This window comes from Heterodontus francisci, chromosome 8, assembly GCF_036365525.1.
Source record: "Heterodontus francisci isolate sHetFra1 chromosome 8, sHetFra1.hap1, whole genome shotgun sequence".
Lineage (NCBI taxonomy): Eukaryota > Metazoa > Chordata > Chondrichthyes > Heterodontiformes > Heterodontidae > Heterodontus > Heterodontus francisci.
In genome coordinates, this window is record NC_090378.1 from 95,686,527 (window position 1) to 95,704,574 (window position 18,048).

The 18,048-nt window shown below is 42.8% G+C and overlaps 2 protein-coding genes across 7 annotated transcripts in view; one reads left to right on the forward strand and one right to left on the reverse strand.

Annotated features, from left to right (window-relative positions):
• Window positions 1-8,924, forward strand: part of prrc2c (proline-rich coiled-coil 2C) — a 110,455-nt gene extending 101,531 nt beyond the window's left edge. For 5 of the 6 annotated variants that reach the window (XM_068037779.1, XM_068037783.1, XM_068037781.1 and 2 more), the window contains 2 exons: window positions 6,281-6,514; window positions 7,519-8,924. In XM_068037779.1, the coding sequence (XP_067893880.1) occupies window positions 6,281-6,514; window positions 7,519-7,785 (501 nt within the window). In that variant the 3' untranslated portion in view covers window positions 7,786-8,924. The remainder of the gene's footprint in view (window positions 1-6,280; window positions 6,515-7,518) is intronic. The other variant, XM_068037784.1, reaches the window with a different exon arrangement.
• Window positions 8,925-11,944: 3,020 nt separating this feature from the next.
• myoc (myocilin) lies at window positions 11,945-17,072 on the reverse strand. The gene is made up of 4 exons (XM_068037785.1): window positions 16,580-17,072; window positions 15,471-15,521; window positions 15,181-15,309; window positions 11,945-13,218 (listed from the first exon to the last, which is right to left on the reverse strand). Exons 1-4 carry the CDS (start codon window positions 17,037-17,039, stop codon window positions 12,434-12,436), a joined length of 1,425 nt encoding a protein of 474 aa, XP_067893886.1. The 5' UTR covers window positions 17,040-17,072; the 3' UTR covers window positions 11,945-12,433.
• Between the last annotated feature and the right edge of the window lie 976 nt (window positions 17,073-18,048).

Below are 18,048 nucleotides of genomic sequence, written 5' to 3' on the forward strand. Positions count from 1 at the left end.
GAATCTGGAACGCACTGCCTGAAGAGGTGGTGGAGGCAGGAACCCTCAACATTTGAGGAGTATTTTGATGAGCACTTGAAACGCCACAGCATACAAGGCTCGGGCCAAGTGCAGGAATATGGGTTGAGAATAGTTGGGTGCTGTATGGCCAGCACTGACATGATGGGCCGAAGGGCCTGTTTCTGTGCTGGATAACTCCAAAACCCTATGACTAGTATGAGAGCAGAGCTAGCTAAAGTGAACTGGCAAATCCAGTTAAGGGATAGGTCAATAGAGATGCAATGGCAGACATTTAATGGGATATTTCAGAATACACAGAATAGATATATTTCAGCGAGAAAGAAAAATTCCAAGGGTGGGACCCACCATCCATGGTTAACTAAAACAGTTAACGATAGTATCAAACTTAAAGAAAAAGCCTAGAATTGCGCAGAGATGGGAGGCAGGTCAGAAGATTGGACAGAATATAAAAACAGCAAAGAATGACTCAAAGATTGATAAGGAAGGAAAAATTAAGAGTACAAGAGAAAGCTAGCTAGAAATATAACGAAGATAGTAAGGGTTTCTATAGATATTTTAAGAGATTTAAGAGTGAACAAAGTGAGCGTTGGTCCTAAAGAAAGTGAGTCTGGGGAATTAATGGATAATAAGCAGATAGCAGATGAATTGAACAGATATTTTGCATCGGTCTTCACTGTTGAGGATACAAGTAACAAAAAAAAGTTTTTAAAAAAAGCTAGTCTAATGATGGCCGTGAAACCATTGTCAATTGTTGTAAAAACCCATCTGGTTCACTAATGTCCTTTAGGGAAAGAAATCTGCTGTCCTTACCTGGTCTGGCCTACATGTGAGTCTAGACCCACAGCAATGTGGTTGACTCTTACATGCCCTCTGAAATGGCCGAGCAAGCCACTAAGTTGTATCTAACTGCTATAAAGTCAATAAAAAGGAATGAAACCGGACGGACCACCCGGCATCAACCTAGGCACCGGAAACGACAACGGCAAACCCAGCCCTGCAAAGTCCTCCATACTAACATCTGGGGGCTTGTGCCAAAGTTAGGAGAGCTGTCCCACAGACTAGTCAAGCAACAGCCTGACATAGTCATACTCACAGAATCATACTCAAAGAATCATACCTGACAAACAATGTCCCAGAGACTGCCATCATCATCCCCGGGTATGTCCTGTCACACCGGCAGGACAGACCCAGCAGAGGTGGTGGCACAGTGGTATACAGTAGGGAGGGAGTTGCCCTGGAAGTCCACAACATCGACTCTGGACCACATGAAGTCTCATGGCATTAGATCAAACATGGACATGGAAACCTCCTGCTGATTACCACCTACCGCCCTCCCTCAGCTGATGAGTCAGTGCTCCTCCATGTTGAACAGCACTTGGAGGAAGCACTGAGGGTGGCGAGGGCACAGAATGTACTCTGGGTGGGGGGCTTCAATGTCCATCACCAAGAGTGGCTCGGTAGCACCTTTACTGACCGAGCTGGCCGAGTCCTAAAGGACATATCTGCTAGACTGGGTATGCGGCAGATGGTGAGGGAACCTACAAGAGGGGTAAAAAAAACTTGACCTCGTCCTCACCAATTTGCCTGCTGCAGATGCATCTGTCCATGATAGTATTGGTAGGAGCGACCACCGCACAGTCGTTGTCCCGCCTTCACATTGAGGATACCCTCCATCGTGTTGTGTGGCACTATCACCGTGCTAAATGGGATAGATTTCAAACAGATCTAGCAATGCAAAACTGGGCATCCATGAGGCGCTGTGGGCCATCAGCAGCAGCAGAATTGTACTCAACCGCAATCTGTAACCTCATGGCCCGGCATATCCCCCACTCTACCATTACCATCAAGCCAGGAGACCAACCGTGGTTCAATGAAGAGTGCAGGGGGGCATGCCAGGGGCAGCACCAGGCATACCTCAAAATGAGGTGTCAACCTGGTGAAGCTGTCTGCGTGCCAAACTGCGTGAATAGTAGTGGACAATTAAACAACTAACTAGAGGAGGTGGCTCCGCAAATATCCCCATCCTCAATGATGAGGGAGCCTGGCGCATCAGTGCGAAAGACACGGCTGAAGCATTTGCAACAATCTTCAGCCAGAAGTGCCGAGTTAATGATCCATCGCAGCCTCCTCCTGAAGTCCCCAGCATCACAGATGCCAGACTTCAGCCAATTCGATTCACTCCATGTGATATAAAGAAACGACTGAAGGCACTGGATACTACAAAGGCTATGGGCCCTGACAATATTCCGCAATAGTACTGAAGACCTGTGCTCCAGAACTTTCCACGCCCCTAGCCAAGCTGTTCCAGTACAGCTACAACACTGACATCTACCCGGCAATGTGGAAAATTGCCCAGGTATGTCCTGTACACAAAAAGCAGGACAAGTCCAACCCGGCCAATTATCGCCCCATCAGCCTACTCTCAATCATCAGTAAAGTGATGGAAGGTGTCATCAACAGTGCCATCAAGCGGCACTTGCTTTGCAATAACCTGCTCTGTGACGCTCAGTTTGGGTTCTGCCAGGGCCACTCAGCTCCTGACCTCATTACGGCCTTGATTCAAACATTACGGCCTTGATGGACAAAAGAGCTGAACTCGAGGTGAGGTGAGAGTGACTGCCCTTGACATCAAGGCAGCATTTGACCGAGTATGGCATCAAGGAGCCCTAGCAAAACTGAGGTCAATGGGAATCGGGGAAAACCCTCCGCTGGCTGGAGTCATACCTAGCGCAAAGGAAGATGGTTGTGGTTGTTGGAAGTCAATCATCTGAGCTCCAGGACATCACTGCCCAACCATCTTCAGCTGCTTCATCAATGACCTTCCTTCAATCTTAAGGTCAGAAGTGGAGATGTTCGCTGATTGCACAATGTTCAGCACCATTCGTGACTCCTCAGATACTGAAGCAGTCTGTGTAGAAATGCAGCAAGACTTGGACAATATCCAGGCTTGGGCTGATAAGTGGCAAGTAACATTCGCGCCATGCAAGTGCCAGGCAATGACCATCTCCAATAAGAGAGAATCTAACCATCTCCCCTTGACATTCAATGGCATTACCATCGCTGAATCCTCCACTATCAACATCCTAGTGGCTACCATTGACCACAAACTGAACTGGAGTAGCCATATAAATACCGTGGCTATAAGAGCAGGTCAGAGGCTAGGAATCCTGTGGCGAATAATTCACCTCCTGACTCCCCAAAGCCTGTCCACCATCTACAAGGCATAAGTCAGGAGTGTGATGGAATACTCTTCACTTGCCTGGATGGGTGCAGCTCCAACAACACTCGAAGCTCGACACCATCCAGGACAAAGCAGCTTGCTTGATTGGCACCCCGCCTACACACATTCACTCCCTCCACCACTGACGCACAGTGGCAGCAGTGTGTACCATCTACAAGATGCACTGCAGCAACGCACCAAGGCTCCTTAGACAGCACTTTCCAAACCCGCAACCTCTACCAACTAGAAGGACAAGGGCAGCAAATCCATGGGAACACCACCACCGCAAGTTCCCCTCCAAGTCACACATCATCCTCACGGAACTATATCGCCGTTCCTTCACTGTTGCTGGGTCAATATTCTGGAACTCCCTTCCTAACAGCACTGTGGATGTACCTGCCCCACATGGACTGCAGCAGTTCAAGAAGGCAGCTCACCACCACCTTCTCGAGGGCAATTAGAGATGAGCAATAAATGCTGGCCTGGCCAGCGATGCCCACATCCCATGAATGAATAAAAAAACATCCCAGTATGAGCTGTAAGTCAGGAAATGGAAGGGAGGGAGGAACTCAAGAAAATTACAATCACCAGGGAAGTGGTACTGAACAAACTGTTGGAACTGCGGGCTAACAAGTCCCCGGGTCCTGATGGACTTCATCCTAGGCTGTTAAAAGAAGTGGCTAGTGAGATAGTTGATGCGTTAATTTTAATTTTCCAAAATCCCCTAGATTCCAGGAAGGTTCCGTTAGGTTGGAAAACAGCGAATATAAGTCCTGTATTCAAAAAGGGCAGGAGACAAAGCAGGAAACTACAGGCCAGTTAGCTTAACATCTGTTTTAGGGAAAATGTTAGAAGCTAACATTAAAGACGTTATAGCAGGGCATTTAGAAAAATTTAAGGTAATCAGGCAGTCAACATGGTTTTGTGAAAGGGAAATCATGTTTAACCAATTTATTGTATTTTGAGGGAGTTACATATGCTGTCGATAAAGGGGAAGCGGTGGATGTATTGTACTTAGGTTTCCAGGAGGCCTTTGATAAGGTGCCACATCAAAGGTTATTGCAGAAAATAAAAGCTCATGGTGTAGAGAGTAGGTCTAAATGTGTCATTTTCTGGTTGGCAAGATGTTTTGAGTGATGTGCCACAGGGATCTGTGCTGGGGCCTCAACTTTTTACAATTTATATAAATTACTTAGATGAAGGTTGCTAAATTTGCCGATGACACAAAGATAGGTAGGAAATTAACTTGTGAAGAGGACATAAGGGGGCTACAAAGGGATATAGTTGGGTTGAGTGAGTGGGCAAAGATCTGGCAAATGAAGTATAATGTGGAAAATGTGAAATTGTCAACTTTGGCAGGAAGAATAAAAAAGAAGCATATTATCCAAGTGGTGAGAGATTGCAGAGTGAGATGCAGAGGGATCTGGGTGTCCTAGTGCATGAATTGCAGAAGGTTAGTATGCAGGTACAGCATGTAATTAGGAAAGCTAATGGAATGTTATTGTTTATCGCGAGGGGAATTGAATACAAAAGTAGGGAGGTTATGCTTCAGCTATACAGGGCATTGGTGAGACCAAACCTGGAGTACTGTGTACAGTACTGGTCTCCTTATTTAAGGGTGGGTGTAAATGCATTGGAGGCAGTACAGAGAAGGTTTACTAACTAATACCTGGAATGGGCAAGCTGTTTTACAAGGAAAGATTGGATAGGCTAGGCTTGTAGCCGCTGGAATTTAGAAGAGTAAGAGGCGACTTGATTGAAAGTTTCAAGATCCCTTAGGATCTTGTCAGGGTGGACGTGGAAAGGATGTTTCCCCTTGTGGGGGAATCTAGAACTAAGGGTCAGTGTTTAAAAATAAGGCGTCGCCCATTTAAGACAAATGAGAAGAATTTTTTCTCTCAGGGTCGAGAGTCTTTGGAATTCTGTTCCTCAGAAGGCGGTGGAAGCAGAGTCTTTGAATATTTTTACAGCAGACGTAGATTCTTGATAGGCAAGGGGGTGGAAGGTTATCGGGGGTAGGTGGAAATGTGGAGTAATCAGTTCAGCCATGAACTTATTGAATGGTGGAGCAGGCTCGAAGGGCCACGTGGCCTACTTCTGCTCCTAGTTCGTATGTTCGTATCCAGATGAATAAACTTGTTTGAAGCACACTAAGAGTTAACACTGTTCCTTCCATTTCTGCTTTTTGACCTGTCTCTTGAAACATTAAAGCCTCCCCAATAAAATGCGACTTTAATTTTTTTCATGTTTATGAAGTTACACTGTGCTAATTAGTTTCAAGAGCAAAGTGACAACACTAATCAAATAGCTGTGATTTCTCAATACCAGCCACAACCTGAAGTCTGTTGTGTCTTTAAATTGTAAAGAGTCTTCAAGTGTTGACAAGAATGCGTATCCATTATGTATCGATCTATCGGCTTGCTTACCTTAAAGCAATGTTTTTATGCTTAATTTATGTAAAACTTTTCCACCGAAGGTTGTGCCACCTACTCTTAGATTGGATTGCTAATCTGACATTTAATTTCAGACTGTCAAATCATGGGATTAGCTACTAGGTTAACCAATTGGAAGTCTACTTTTATGTCTCCTTTCCTGAATATGCTGATTGTAGATGCCCATATTTCAGCTTTCTGGCATCTTGCCTATGTAGCCATTCTTCATGTGTGTATGTGAATGGTAAATGTTGGCAGGCTGTTTGATTGAGGGGAGCATCCCAGTTCTATGGTCATTTAACAGACACTTTACAGTAAGAGTCACTGGGCAATGTTCAGGAGCAAAGAACCTGACTGGTTTGCCACCTCTGTTCTTGCCTTTTACCAGTTAGGGAACATTGATCATTACAGCATCCCCAGTGCTACATACTCATTCTCTCAATCCTAAATAAAATGCATCTGATATGAGATTCCTGTTTTGCCCTTCAAGCTTTGTATTTTATGTAGCTTCCACTTGTGTTAAAATGGTACTGCTGATTAGAATGCAGGCTCCACACAATGCAAATGTAAGAGGGGAATTACATTCCATTCTAATTGTTTTCACCAGATGCTTTCCCAACCTAACCTGGTCCCTCCATTGGTAAGACCTCATGGAAATACTTTTTCAGCTCCTGTTCAGAGGCCTCCAATGCCCCTGGCAAATCAGATGCAACCTCAAATGACCACAGGTATCATCTGCCATACTCGTCCTCAGCATACACCAAGGGTTCCTTCAGGACCTACACAGGGGATCCGTGGAAACCAGGCCCAAGCTGCAATGATGGCTGAACAGGATTTGAAGGTTAGCATTACTGGCAGTTGTGCAAAAAAGGAAATAAATAATACCTATTCGTTAGAAACCTTGACACCAAATGAAATTATGGTCTTAACTAGAACATAAAATGTGGACAGTTCAGATTCTGCATAGAAATATGTTTTTAGAGTGGCTTATTTCTTGTGTTAATTAATTGAATTGTAACATTAAAGAATGCCACTATTTTTATAAAGTTACAAAAGAAATTAACCATCAACACTAGCAGTTGTATTGTAATCGAACTTTTTCCTGCCACAATTCTTAAAGATCGACTTGCTTACCTTAACACAAGGTTTTTAATGCTCAATGTACATTAAATTTTTCCACTGAAGGTTCTGCCACTTGTACTGAGTGTGTGAATTGTCATCGACACTGGGGATATTGGAAGAGTTCATTTTTATGCTAATAGTATTTCATTATGATGTCCACATGTTTATTTTCCAATACAAAATAACAGTTGCGTTGAAACCTACAAAATAAAAATAGTATGTGATTTTAAATTAGAGATTTAACCTTCCCTCTAGTTCTCTTGTACCTGAATAGAACAGCACCCATCAATCCATCAGTTATTAAATTGTGAAAACTTATAAACATATTAAATCTGTAGCAGCTTTACAGAATAAACATGTTGGCAATCCACTGTGAATTTCTCAGGTATTTGAATTAGCAAAGTTGGTTTCTTGAGAATTTGTATTCCTGCGTATGTAAGTATATATGTATAAAATTCAAAATGGTTAAACCTTTGTTTTTGTATGCCACAGAGGGTAGTGTCAAAAACCTGCTTCAGAGGAGCTATTTTTTATATCAATGCAACCAGTTATCACATTAGTGCTACCTTTTGGTTGGTTTCCAGCACACGTTGAAAGAGATGCAATTTTTCTGAATGATTCCCAGCTCTTTGCCACATTACTAGATTTGTTTTTAGCGTGTGCGTCCAGTCGTTGTCCAAAAGAAGCATCAAGACTCTCATTTGTTTCCCTTTTATGTTTAAGGCTAAGCAGCGTGCTGAGGTACTTCAGTCCACGCACAAGTTCTTCTCTGACCAGCAGCAGCATCAGCAAATCAAACAGCCAATGAGCAAAGTTCACAAAAATGACAGCAATGGGAGTAAACCTTCTGAGAGTGGAACAGGCAGTTTGAGCACGAGAGATGAGAAGGTGGAAGAAAAACCCAACTCAAATCAGGCTGCTGTGTCAAAACCCATTCGAACTGGACCAATCAAACCTCAGGCAGTTAAAACAGAAGAAACAAAATCCTAAATTGCTGATAGAACAATGTAGGTGTTCTAAGCATCCATGGGGTGTAATGGGGGCTCTTCTCTGTGAGATAAGAGCAGAAAAATAGAGCTCAAACATGAAATTTCTTTTATAACAAAGAAGTGAGATGTGAAGTAGTTAAGTGAAAGCTGAACTGTCGTGCGATAATGCAGAATCAGATGGATCATTATTTTGAGCAACAGTAAAGCCCAGATGTGTAAACTAATCGTATGATGAACATTTAGCGTTGATTTTTGAATCTTGAAAATTTGAAAAGGCAATGTCTGACTTGTGTGGCATTTCTTTTCCTTGAGATAATCACTGAAATTAGGTAAAAATGGCTAAGCCAGTGATGGAGACTGACCAGTTTTACACTTTTTAAGGCAACAATTTAATTATTTTGTTAAAAAGTATCATCTAAAAATTTTCATAAGCTTAATTACAGTAAAGATTACAGTGATTCACCTATGAATAGGAGTTAAGCTCCCTTTTGAGCCTATTAATTTCCAATTGTGTTTATGCAAACACCATTTTAATCACAAGTCTAATATTGCCTTTTTTGATTGTATGCTAGTTATTATAGTTGTAGGATGTACTGTATTATACTACGTGAATGTAAGATATCTTGTCTATCTGCTTATGATCAATCATTTAGTGACTGTGCTAACAACACAGCTGTTTTTAATACAGAAATCTTATCCCAGGTTTGATTTAAAAAAAATAGATTCTGATGAAGGTACAAAACAGTAGAGGATTGCTGTTATCGTATGCAGAACCCTTGGCACAAAGCGTGAGCTAAAAGTTTGATTTATTGATGTGTATATTTTTGTCACATGGCTGTGGTGGCACTGGGAAAGCTACACTGCTGAAAAAGCTACTTCCCATCAGTCGTGTGTTTTGACAGTCAGTTTTATTTGCTTACTTTGAAAACTCAGCTGTGATGTCTGATTTTGAGATTTGTATTCCACCTGTACTGTGTATTCATTTGGCATTGTACAGAAGTTAACAGCCATATTGGTATAGAAATATTATACTTTAATTTTTCATTTGTACAGGGTTAACGCACTATTAAATATGTACGACCTTATTTACGATTAATTTGGTTTGGTTACATAACTAATAAAAATATGCTCTGAACTTTTTGCAGATTCTTGTACCTTGTTTCAATAGTAACGATTTATATTTACCATCTTCCACTTTGTATTAGTGCACTTTTCATAATGTTACCAAGTGCTGTTAGTACTATATTTTGCATTATCAAAACCCTCATTTTGGATGAACTATGAAGCTGCATTTCTCTCTTCCCCCCCCCCCATGCTTTCAGCATGTTACTTTTTTCTAGAAGCAAATGAACAGTGTTAACAATTTGCTACATAATGTGAAACTTCAGGGCCAAAGTGACAGGTCATTGGCTGGTTGTGTACTAAGAGATTAAGAGAAAACTCTCATTGCTTGACTTTTTTCAACATTTTGCATATGCTCACAGCCTAAGTGATTTCCATAAACAATGCTTATTGATATTAGGTACATTTATATGGGAAAGGAACATGCATAAAGATCTAAACTAACTTCAACTTTTATGAAGGTAAATAGAAAATCCAATGCTGGTACTTTGAATGCTGAGAATGTATTAGGTACAGTTTGCAGAGATCCAGTCGTATTAAATTATGTGGATGCATGTCTTTCTTTTGGTAAATAAATTCATTCAATTCTTAACTCATTCCAAATGTACCCAGTCCAGCTTGAAACACCAATAGTGATGAAAATGCATTTGCAGGGACATTCTTTTGTGTCTCTGCATACATAAAAGGACCTTGCTTTTCCTCATGTCTAATAAAATAATATGGTTTCTTTTTTCAATGATGAGTCTTTTCACGGTATAGTTTTTTTTACATTTACCAGCAAGATGCTGCACATTTTTAAAAGTATATTTACATGCCAACTTTTTGCTTCAGAGAATGACTGAAGCACTAGGGAGTAATAAAGAAGTTAACTTCAAAAGTGGTCTGATCTTGGAGGTCATTTTTGTATATGCTCCTCTATGAGAAAAATCAAACCTTTTGAGTTGGTCCAGGTTTTTTAAAGAAAGTATTGATTTCCAATTGATGCTAGTTTTAGATTGCTTCCACATTTTTTACCTGCTCATAATTTTTGACAGTGAAGAAAATCTGGATGGGATTGAATTGCATCTAAACAAAGTCAGATCCTATTCTCAGCTTTGACTAAATGCCATTAGATTGGGTTATAATAGTGAGACTGTGCAGTCAAGAATGGGGAATATTTTGTGCATGCATAATCTGACAGGCAAGTTGGCTAGTAACCCAGAGGCCCAGGCTAATGCCCTGGGGACATGGGTTTAAATCCCAGTATGGCAGCTGGTGGAATTTAAATTCAATTAATTAATCTGGAATATATGGCCCTTATTTGAAAAGGGGGGAGGGAGGCAGAAAGTAGGAAACTACAGACCAGTTAGTTTAACATCTGTCGTTGGGAAATTGTTAGAATCCATTATTAAGGAAGTAATAACAGGACATTTAGAAAGTCAAAACGCAATCGATCAGAATCAGCATGGTTTTATGGTGTAAATCGTGTTTGACTAATTTGCTAGAGTTCTTCGAAGATGTAACAAGTAAAGTGGATAATGGGGATCCTGCAGATGTTGTATATCTGGACTTCCAGAAGGCATTTGATAAGGTGTCATATAAAAGGTGAATACACAAGGTAAGATAACATGGGGTTAGGGGCAATTTATTAGCTTGGATAGAGGATTGGCTAACCAACAGAAAACAGAGAGGATAAATGGGTCCTTTTCTGGTTGACAAGATGTAACTAGTGGGGTGCCACAGGGTTCGGTCCTTGGGCCCCAACTATTTACAATCTATATTAATGACTTGGATGTAGGGATAGAAGGTACTATCACCAAATTTGCAGATGACACTAAGATAGGTGGGATAGTAAGTTGCAATAAAGAAATAAGAAATTTACAAAAGGATATGGCGTTTAACGTGGATAAGTGTGAGGTTATCCATTTTGGTCAGAAGAATAGAAAGACAAATTATTATCTAAATGGAGAGAAACTTCAGAGTGCTTCAGTGCAGAGGGATCCGGGTAACCTCATGCATGAATCGCAGAAAACTAATAAGCAGGTGCAGCAGGTAATAAGGAAGGCAAATGGAATTTTGGCATTTATTGCTCAAGGAATAGAGTATAAAAGTAGGGAAGTGTTGCAACTACAAGGCATTAGTAATACCGCACCTAGAGTATTGCGTACAGTTTTGGTCCCGTTACTTGAGGGATGTAGATGCATTGGAGGCAGTTAAGAGGAGGTTCACTAGATTGATTCCAGAGATGAGGGGTTTTTCTTATGAAGAGAGATTGAGTTTAGGCCTTTACTCTCTAGAGTTTTGATGAGAGGAGATTTAATTGAGGTATATAAGGGCGGCACAGTGGCGCAGTGGTTAGCACCGCAGCCTCACAGCTCCAGGGACCCGGGTTCGATTCCGGGTACTGCCTGTGTGGAGTTTGCAAGTTCTCCCTGTGTCTGCGTGGGTTTTCTCCGGGTGCTCCGGTTTCCTCCCACAAGCCAAAAGACTTGCAGGTTGATAGGTAAATTGGCCATTATAAATTGTCACTAGTATAGGTAGGTGGTGGGGAAGGATGGGGACAGGTGGGGATGTTTGGTGGGGGTATGGGATTGGTGTGGGATTGGTGTGGATGGGTGGTTGGTGTTCGGCGCGGACTCGGTGGGCCGAAGGGCCTGTTTCAGTGCTGTATCTCTAATCTAATCTAATAAGATGATTAAGGGAATTGACAAAGTAGATGTAAAGAGGATGTTTCCTGTGGTGGGGCAATCTAGAATGAGAGGTCATAGTTTTAGGATAAGGGGTAACAGATTTAAAACAGATGAGAAATTACTTCTCTCCAAAGAGTCATGAGTCTGTGGAATTCACTACCCCAGAGTGCAGTGGATGCCGGCGCATTGAATAAATTTGAGGAGATACAGATTTTTAATTCGTAATGGTTTGAAGGATTATGGAGAACGGACAGGAAAGTGGAGTTGAGGCAGAGATGAGACAGCCATGATCGTATTGAATGGCGGAGCAGGCTCGAGGGGCTGAATTGTCTACTCCTGCTCCTAGTTCTTATGTAATTGAAAGCTAGTCTCAGTAATAGTGCCATGAAACTATTATCAATTGTTGTAAAAACCCATCTGGTTCACTGAGGTTCTTTAGGGAAGGAAATCTGCCATCCTTACCTGGTCTGGATTACATGTGACTCCAGACTCTCAGCAATGTGGTTGACTCTTAACTGCCCTCTGAAATAGCCTAGCAAGCCACTCAGTTGTTAGTTGCAATTAGTAATGGGCAACAAATGCTGACCTTGCCAGCAACGCCCACATCCCATGAAAGAAAAAAGTTATAGATTTCCATAAATGTGTAATCAAATCAAGCATCATTTGTATCATGGCTGTTCAAACCTTTAATAATGTTTAATTATTTTACATTTGCTTCACTGATAAATGATTAAAGCTGGTCTTTGTTCTGGAATTAGCAAAGCAGTAATTTGTGCACTATAGTCAAAATCTATATACATTTATTTTTAAAAAAGAAAATACCATTATTTCTTGTCCAAGGAAGATATTCTGGGGCCTTCATATTTTGGAAAGCCTAATGTTATACATGACCATGTTGAAATTGTCCCAAGCCAGGATCTTCTTTTCTGCTGGGTTGTAATCAGTCATGCTGTTGTATCGGTAGCGGTTCTCAAATGGGATGTTCAGCGCCATGCTGCTGTTTGTGTTAGTGTTGTAGGCAAAATTGATGATTGAATTGTGATTGGAATAACTGTTCAGTGTGTAGAGGGTCCCGCAGATCATGAAAGAATTAGCAACCGATCTTCTGCGTATAGTCGTCGTCCAGGTTTCCTCTATTTCAAGGGTGTTTGGGTCCAATTTGGAGATCACAATGGCTCCTTGAGCTTGATTGGTGCTGTAGGTTACCCAAAGTCCCAGTTCATCTACAGCAAAATCTATGTCTGTATAGCCACCCCAGGAGTATGGGTAGACTCCTCGGAACCCTGCATTGGGCAAGTCTTTTCGAACTAAAATGGTCTCTGTTTTCATTTCATATCTCAGTAAGGCCCTTGACCAGTGTCTCTGATAGTAGAAGGATCCTCTGTAAATGACACTCCCTGTGCTTTCTACTGGTTCTGGTAACATGTAAACTTTGCTGGGGTAGCCCTTCATGAACTGATCTAAGTCACGGTACTCATATAAAAGCTGAATGTCAGTGCCAACTGTGTTAATTCTCCAGATGAATTCCCCAGTGTGAGGTGGCACAGGCTCAGGATCTTTCATCCAAACTCCATACTTACCTGCAAATGTGTCTGCTTTTTGGAATGTAACTGGTTCTCCTACCCACTCTAGCATTCCACAACCTGCCAGGGCAAGATTAAGAAACAAGTCCATTCAGGCACTGCATTTAACTTTGAGCTTGCATGATGCAAGTAATATTCAGTTCAATGACATATGAGCACTGTGCTCCAGATTGAAAGGCTGCACGCCATATATGGTAACTCTAGGATGGCTTAGATAGAGAGAAGCTATTTCCCTTTGTGCAGTAATCCAGAACAAGGAGGATATAATCTAGAACTAGGCTATTCAGTAATGAAAACAGCAAGCACTTTCATACAAAGGGTAGTGGAAATGTGCAATTTTCTTCCAAAAAGTTGTGGATATTGGGTCAATTGAAATTTGCAAGGCAAAGCAACAGATTTTTATTGTGGGGGTATTAAGGGGTATGGATCAAAGGTGGGTAAATGGAATTGAGGTAAAGATCAGAAATTATCTAATGGAATGAACAGGCTCATGAGGCTGAGTGGCCTACTCCTGTTCATTAGTTAGTAATTTAGCATAGCCCCATTGAGTAAAAGATATTATCCAAGCTGTTTTTCACCTCTCCCTGGAGTTTATATGGCTCTAGCTGGGTGGGGACTATCTGTCAGATGCACAAGACATTGTCAATCATTTTTGAATGTTTGTAATCCCTTTGATTTTAGTGGCAAGGCACCAAAGTACATCCCAGTTTCATTTTATGTTTCCTTTCCATCACTACTAAATTTGACACGAATGTGAGGAGTAGTATAATTATACTGCCTTGAAAGTATTTTTTTTATTTCATGGGATGTGAATGTTGCTGGCAAAACCAGCATTTCTTGCCCATCCCTAGCTGCACTTGAGAAGGTGGTGGTGAGCCATTGCCTTGAACCACTGCAGTCCATGTGCTGTAGGTACACCCACAGTGCCTTTGGGGAGTGAGTTCCAGGTTTATGACCCAGCAACAATGAAGGAATGGTGATATACTTCCAAGTAGCTTGGAGGGTGGAGTTCCCATGCATCTGCTGCCCTTGACTTTCTAGATGGTAGAGGTCACTGGTTTGGAAGGAGTCTTGTTGAGTGCTGCAATGCATCTTGTAGATGGTACACACTGCTGCCACTGTGCATTGGTGGTGAAGGGAGTGAATGTTTAAGGTTGTGGATGGAGTGCCAATCAAGCGGGCTGCTTTGTCCTGGATGGTGTTGAGCTTCTTGAGTGTTGTTGGAGCTGCACCCATCCAGGCAAGTGGAGAGTATTCCATCACAGTCCTGACTTGTGCCTTGCACATGGTGGGCAGGTTTGGGGGAGTCAGGAGGTGAGTTACTCACTGCAGAAATCCCAGCCTCTGACCTGTTCTTGTAGCCACGGTATTTATATGGCTGACTCAGTTCAGTGGTCAACGTAACCCCCATGTTGATGGTGGGGAATTCAGTGATGGTATTGCTGTTGAATGTCAAGGAGAGATGGCTACATTCTTGACTGAGATGGTCATTGGCTGGTACTTGTGTGGCATGAATGTTACTTGCCACTTATCATTAATGTACTGATACTGTGAAGTATTGGTGCTTTTCCATTCAGTAATACGGATCAGCTGCTGTTCTTTGTATGCATCTGTGGATTCCTTCACCATGTCTCTACTTCTCTCACCTTTGAGTCGCTCCTTAAAACCTACCTCTTTGACCAAGTTTTTGGACAACTGACCTAATCTCATTTTTGTGGTTCCCTATTAAATTTTGTTGGATAACACTCGTGAAGCACTTTGGAACTTTCATAACGTTAAATGCGTTATGTAAATACAAGTTGTTTTAGAGGCTGGAAGTGATGGTGCCCCTTCGCCACCTGCTGGCCACTTGTATCAATTGCACATTTTAGCATCAGACAACATTGAGCCCTAACGAATTGATTTTTAAAAAATATAACTGTAATCGAAATAAATCATCATGCAGAATACATCTTACAGTGTTGTTACCTGCCTATATCGAGCAGGAGAACTTTTAAATGCATGCATTCCATTTGCAGATACCTGAGCTTTGCTGTGTTGTTTTCAGGCTGCCGGAATCGATCTGCTGTATCAGTTTGGAAGCTGGGATCTCCGTGACCTCCGATTTCAGCTCCTGGTATCCAGGATTTTCGAAGCTCCAATTAGGCGCTGCTGCAGGAGGGAAAGCATTATTGTGGCCATTGTAAATAGAAAATCAACAAAATAGTTGCCGCAATTTAATGTCACTTGCAACCTTCAGAAATGCTTCTCCTCCAAAAGCATCCAGAAGGAATAATGGGAAAACAAAAAAAAACTTTGCATCGGGCTCTTACCTCCTCGGTCTGGCTTTGTTTGAGAAGATAAACTGGAGAAACCCTGCCTCCCTAAAACAAGACAAAATATGAACAACTTGTTTGAGAGTTCGGCATTCAATGGTAACTGTTCCTCTCCCTCCTACTGACAACCCCGATTGCTTTCCATCATTAAAAAAAACAAATCAAATGGACGGCTGGAAAATGTCCGCACTAAGCGTACAAATACTAATTTTACAATTGGTATTTATGCAAAATATTTAAAGTGCTGGGAATGCACAACATGCTGTATCTAGGAGAGATCATATGTATTTCTTGCAATGTAACCTTCTCTCCGACCTGGCTGCTCTCCTACCTGATTAATTCGCTGTGCATTTACAGTGAGGTTTTAACTTCAGATTTACAGCGGATAATTTTTATTTATTCATCACTTGCATGTAGCTGTAAGCAGTTAAAGTTAAATATAAATAAGCGAATGAGAGTCCTTAGTTGACTTATTGGTGTGATAATCTGGCTGAAAATCCAAGGAAACGAATCTCCCGCTGCCATAAATCAATTCTTCCCTTTTTCAGTCTAAACCTCTGCTCCTCCAGAATGATCCGCGGGGTATGTTTATGCATTAACTTTCGGTTCATTGTTCCAGCTTAAAACTGGAGTCTGATCCGGGAGCAGAGGCTGAGGATACTCCTGGAGTCCGATCTCAATCTGATCCAGGAGCAGAGGCTGAGGGTACTCCTGGAGTCTGATCTCAATCTGATCCAGGAGCAGAGGGTGAGAACACTCCTGGAACAGGCTGTGTGTCAATGATTGGGTTTGATATATTGCTGATTTAATAAGTGCTGGTTGATCGCTTCCACCTCCCGAATACATTTAAAACTTTCCCAGAGGTGATGCTCCGGTCGGTTTCAAGCTTTATCCCATGCAGGGGAACTTTCCCTAAAGACCCAGGCTGTGGATCCACGGGCAGCAATGGGCCGAATGGCTCCGATATGCAGCCTGGTCTCTGGGCACAATGGACACTTACTACATTCCTGACAACCCATCCCCACTCGAGCAGTGTAAGGCTGGAAGACCATGTGGGAATGTGATCCCGGTTGGAGCCGGGATTTAGGGTTTGCTTGTCCTCCCACCTCGAGCTGTTTGATGAGAGTCCTGAGGAGGTTCTCGGATGCCGGGACACTGCTTGGCTCGAAGCTGAGTGTTCTCCTGCTTCACGTTTTCCAGCCGCCTGAGTAAGTCCAACTTCTCCATTTGCAGCCTCCTGACATCCCCCTGCTGCCTGGGCGATGGGCTCAGGGAACTTTGGCCATTCGCCTCCCCCTGAGATCGGGCCACCCAGCCCTCCAGCAGCCGCAGCCTGTCGCCCAGGGACTCCACCTCCCTCTGCTGGGCAGCCCGGTCCCTCTGCAGCTCCCGGACAGCGTTCAGAGCCTCCCCCGGCTCGGAACAGCTCGCCTCGGCTGGGCTGGGCACCGTGAACGAGTAAATGCATCGTCCATCCCGGTTCAAACTGCGGGAGAAAGTCGGTGAAAACTGGGCAGAGGTTTTGAGGAAAAACGAGGCGAGAGTCAGCAAAGAGGTGGCGATCATCCCGACTGGTTCTCAGGCACCAAGACAACTGCTTAGTGTGTGTATGTGTGTGTGAAGCAGGGCAGTTCCAGGCTATTAATAATGTGCTTCACAGGGGCGGGCACTGTGCATCCAACTGACAAGCCCAGCTCTCTCGACCTCCCACATCTGGGGTTTTATTCGCCACCTCGAGAATACAGGGCTTCTGAATTTGCAGGGCTCTGGGGAAAGAGCAGGGAAGTGGGACGAAATGCAGAGCTGTGTTTCCAGCATTTTCTCTTTTTTTATTACAAATGATTGTTATTTGCACACGTAGGAGATTCAATTTTGGATTTAGGATCATATCAAAGTCACACTCTTTAAGGCCAATACTATCTCCATTTCTAGGACTCATCAACACTTTCCACCCTGTCCACTAATATGCATTTATTTTATTGTGTTTAAGTCATTTTTCTTGGGCATTGTAAGAGCAATTGGACAACAGCCAGGGTGGGCAGGGGCTCCTGAGACTCGTTTTAAGCCAAACGCCGTGTGTCGTGACCATGGGACTGGAGACTTTATCCCGCTTTTCCATTGCGATGACTGGTCTCACCAAAACCTCACCCCAGAGACAGTCACATTGCCCTTATTGTTGTTCGCGCATGTAATGGCGATGAGCCGTCGGAGACAAGGGGGGAATTAAGATATGGGGATCACACACGTCCCGCCAGCCTCTCCAATGAGGCAGCTGGATCAGAGCTGGTTATTGACTGCCTTTCATCCTCTCACACCACTTACAACTTAATAAATGCCTGAGTTTTTACTGATCCCAGGAGCACTATGTGGGGAATGTCTGTGCCATTAGCTTGTTATGTCCGGGTGAAGATGTAGAGCTCAAACTTCAGTTGGTGTCTTTTTTTTTTGATCAGCCCAGTGTTTGACAAGCAAATGAACCTAGAAGTCTACATTAAATTTCACCATCTGTTAGGAAGAGGACACCTACACCCAGCCCTACTACCAGGTCAGGGACACACCCGACTCTCAGTTCCAG

What these genes read in the sequence shown, in the direction of transcription:
- myoc (XM_068037785.1), bottom strand. Translation starts at nt 17,039, where the DNA reads ATGATCGCCACCTCTTTGCTGACTCTCGCCTCGTTTTTCCTCAAAACC. An exon ending in AACAAAGCCAGACCGAGGAG is followed by an intron (nt 15,310 to 15,470) that starts GTAAGAGCCCGA and finishes TCCCTCCTGCAG; the next exon opens with CAGCGCCTAATTGGAGCTTC. An exon ending in AACAACACAGCAAAGCTCAG is followed by an intron (nt 13,219 to 15,180) that starts GTATCTGCAAAT and finishes TTGCCCTGGCAG; the next exon opens with GTTGTGGAATGCTAGAGTGG.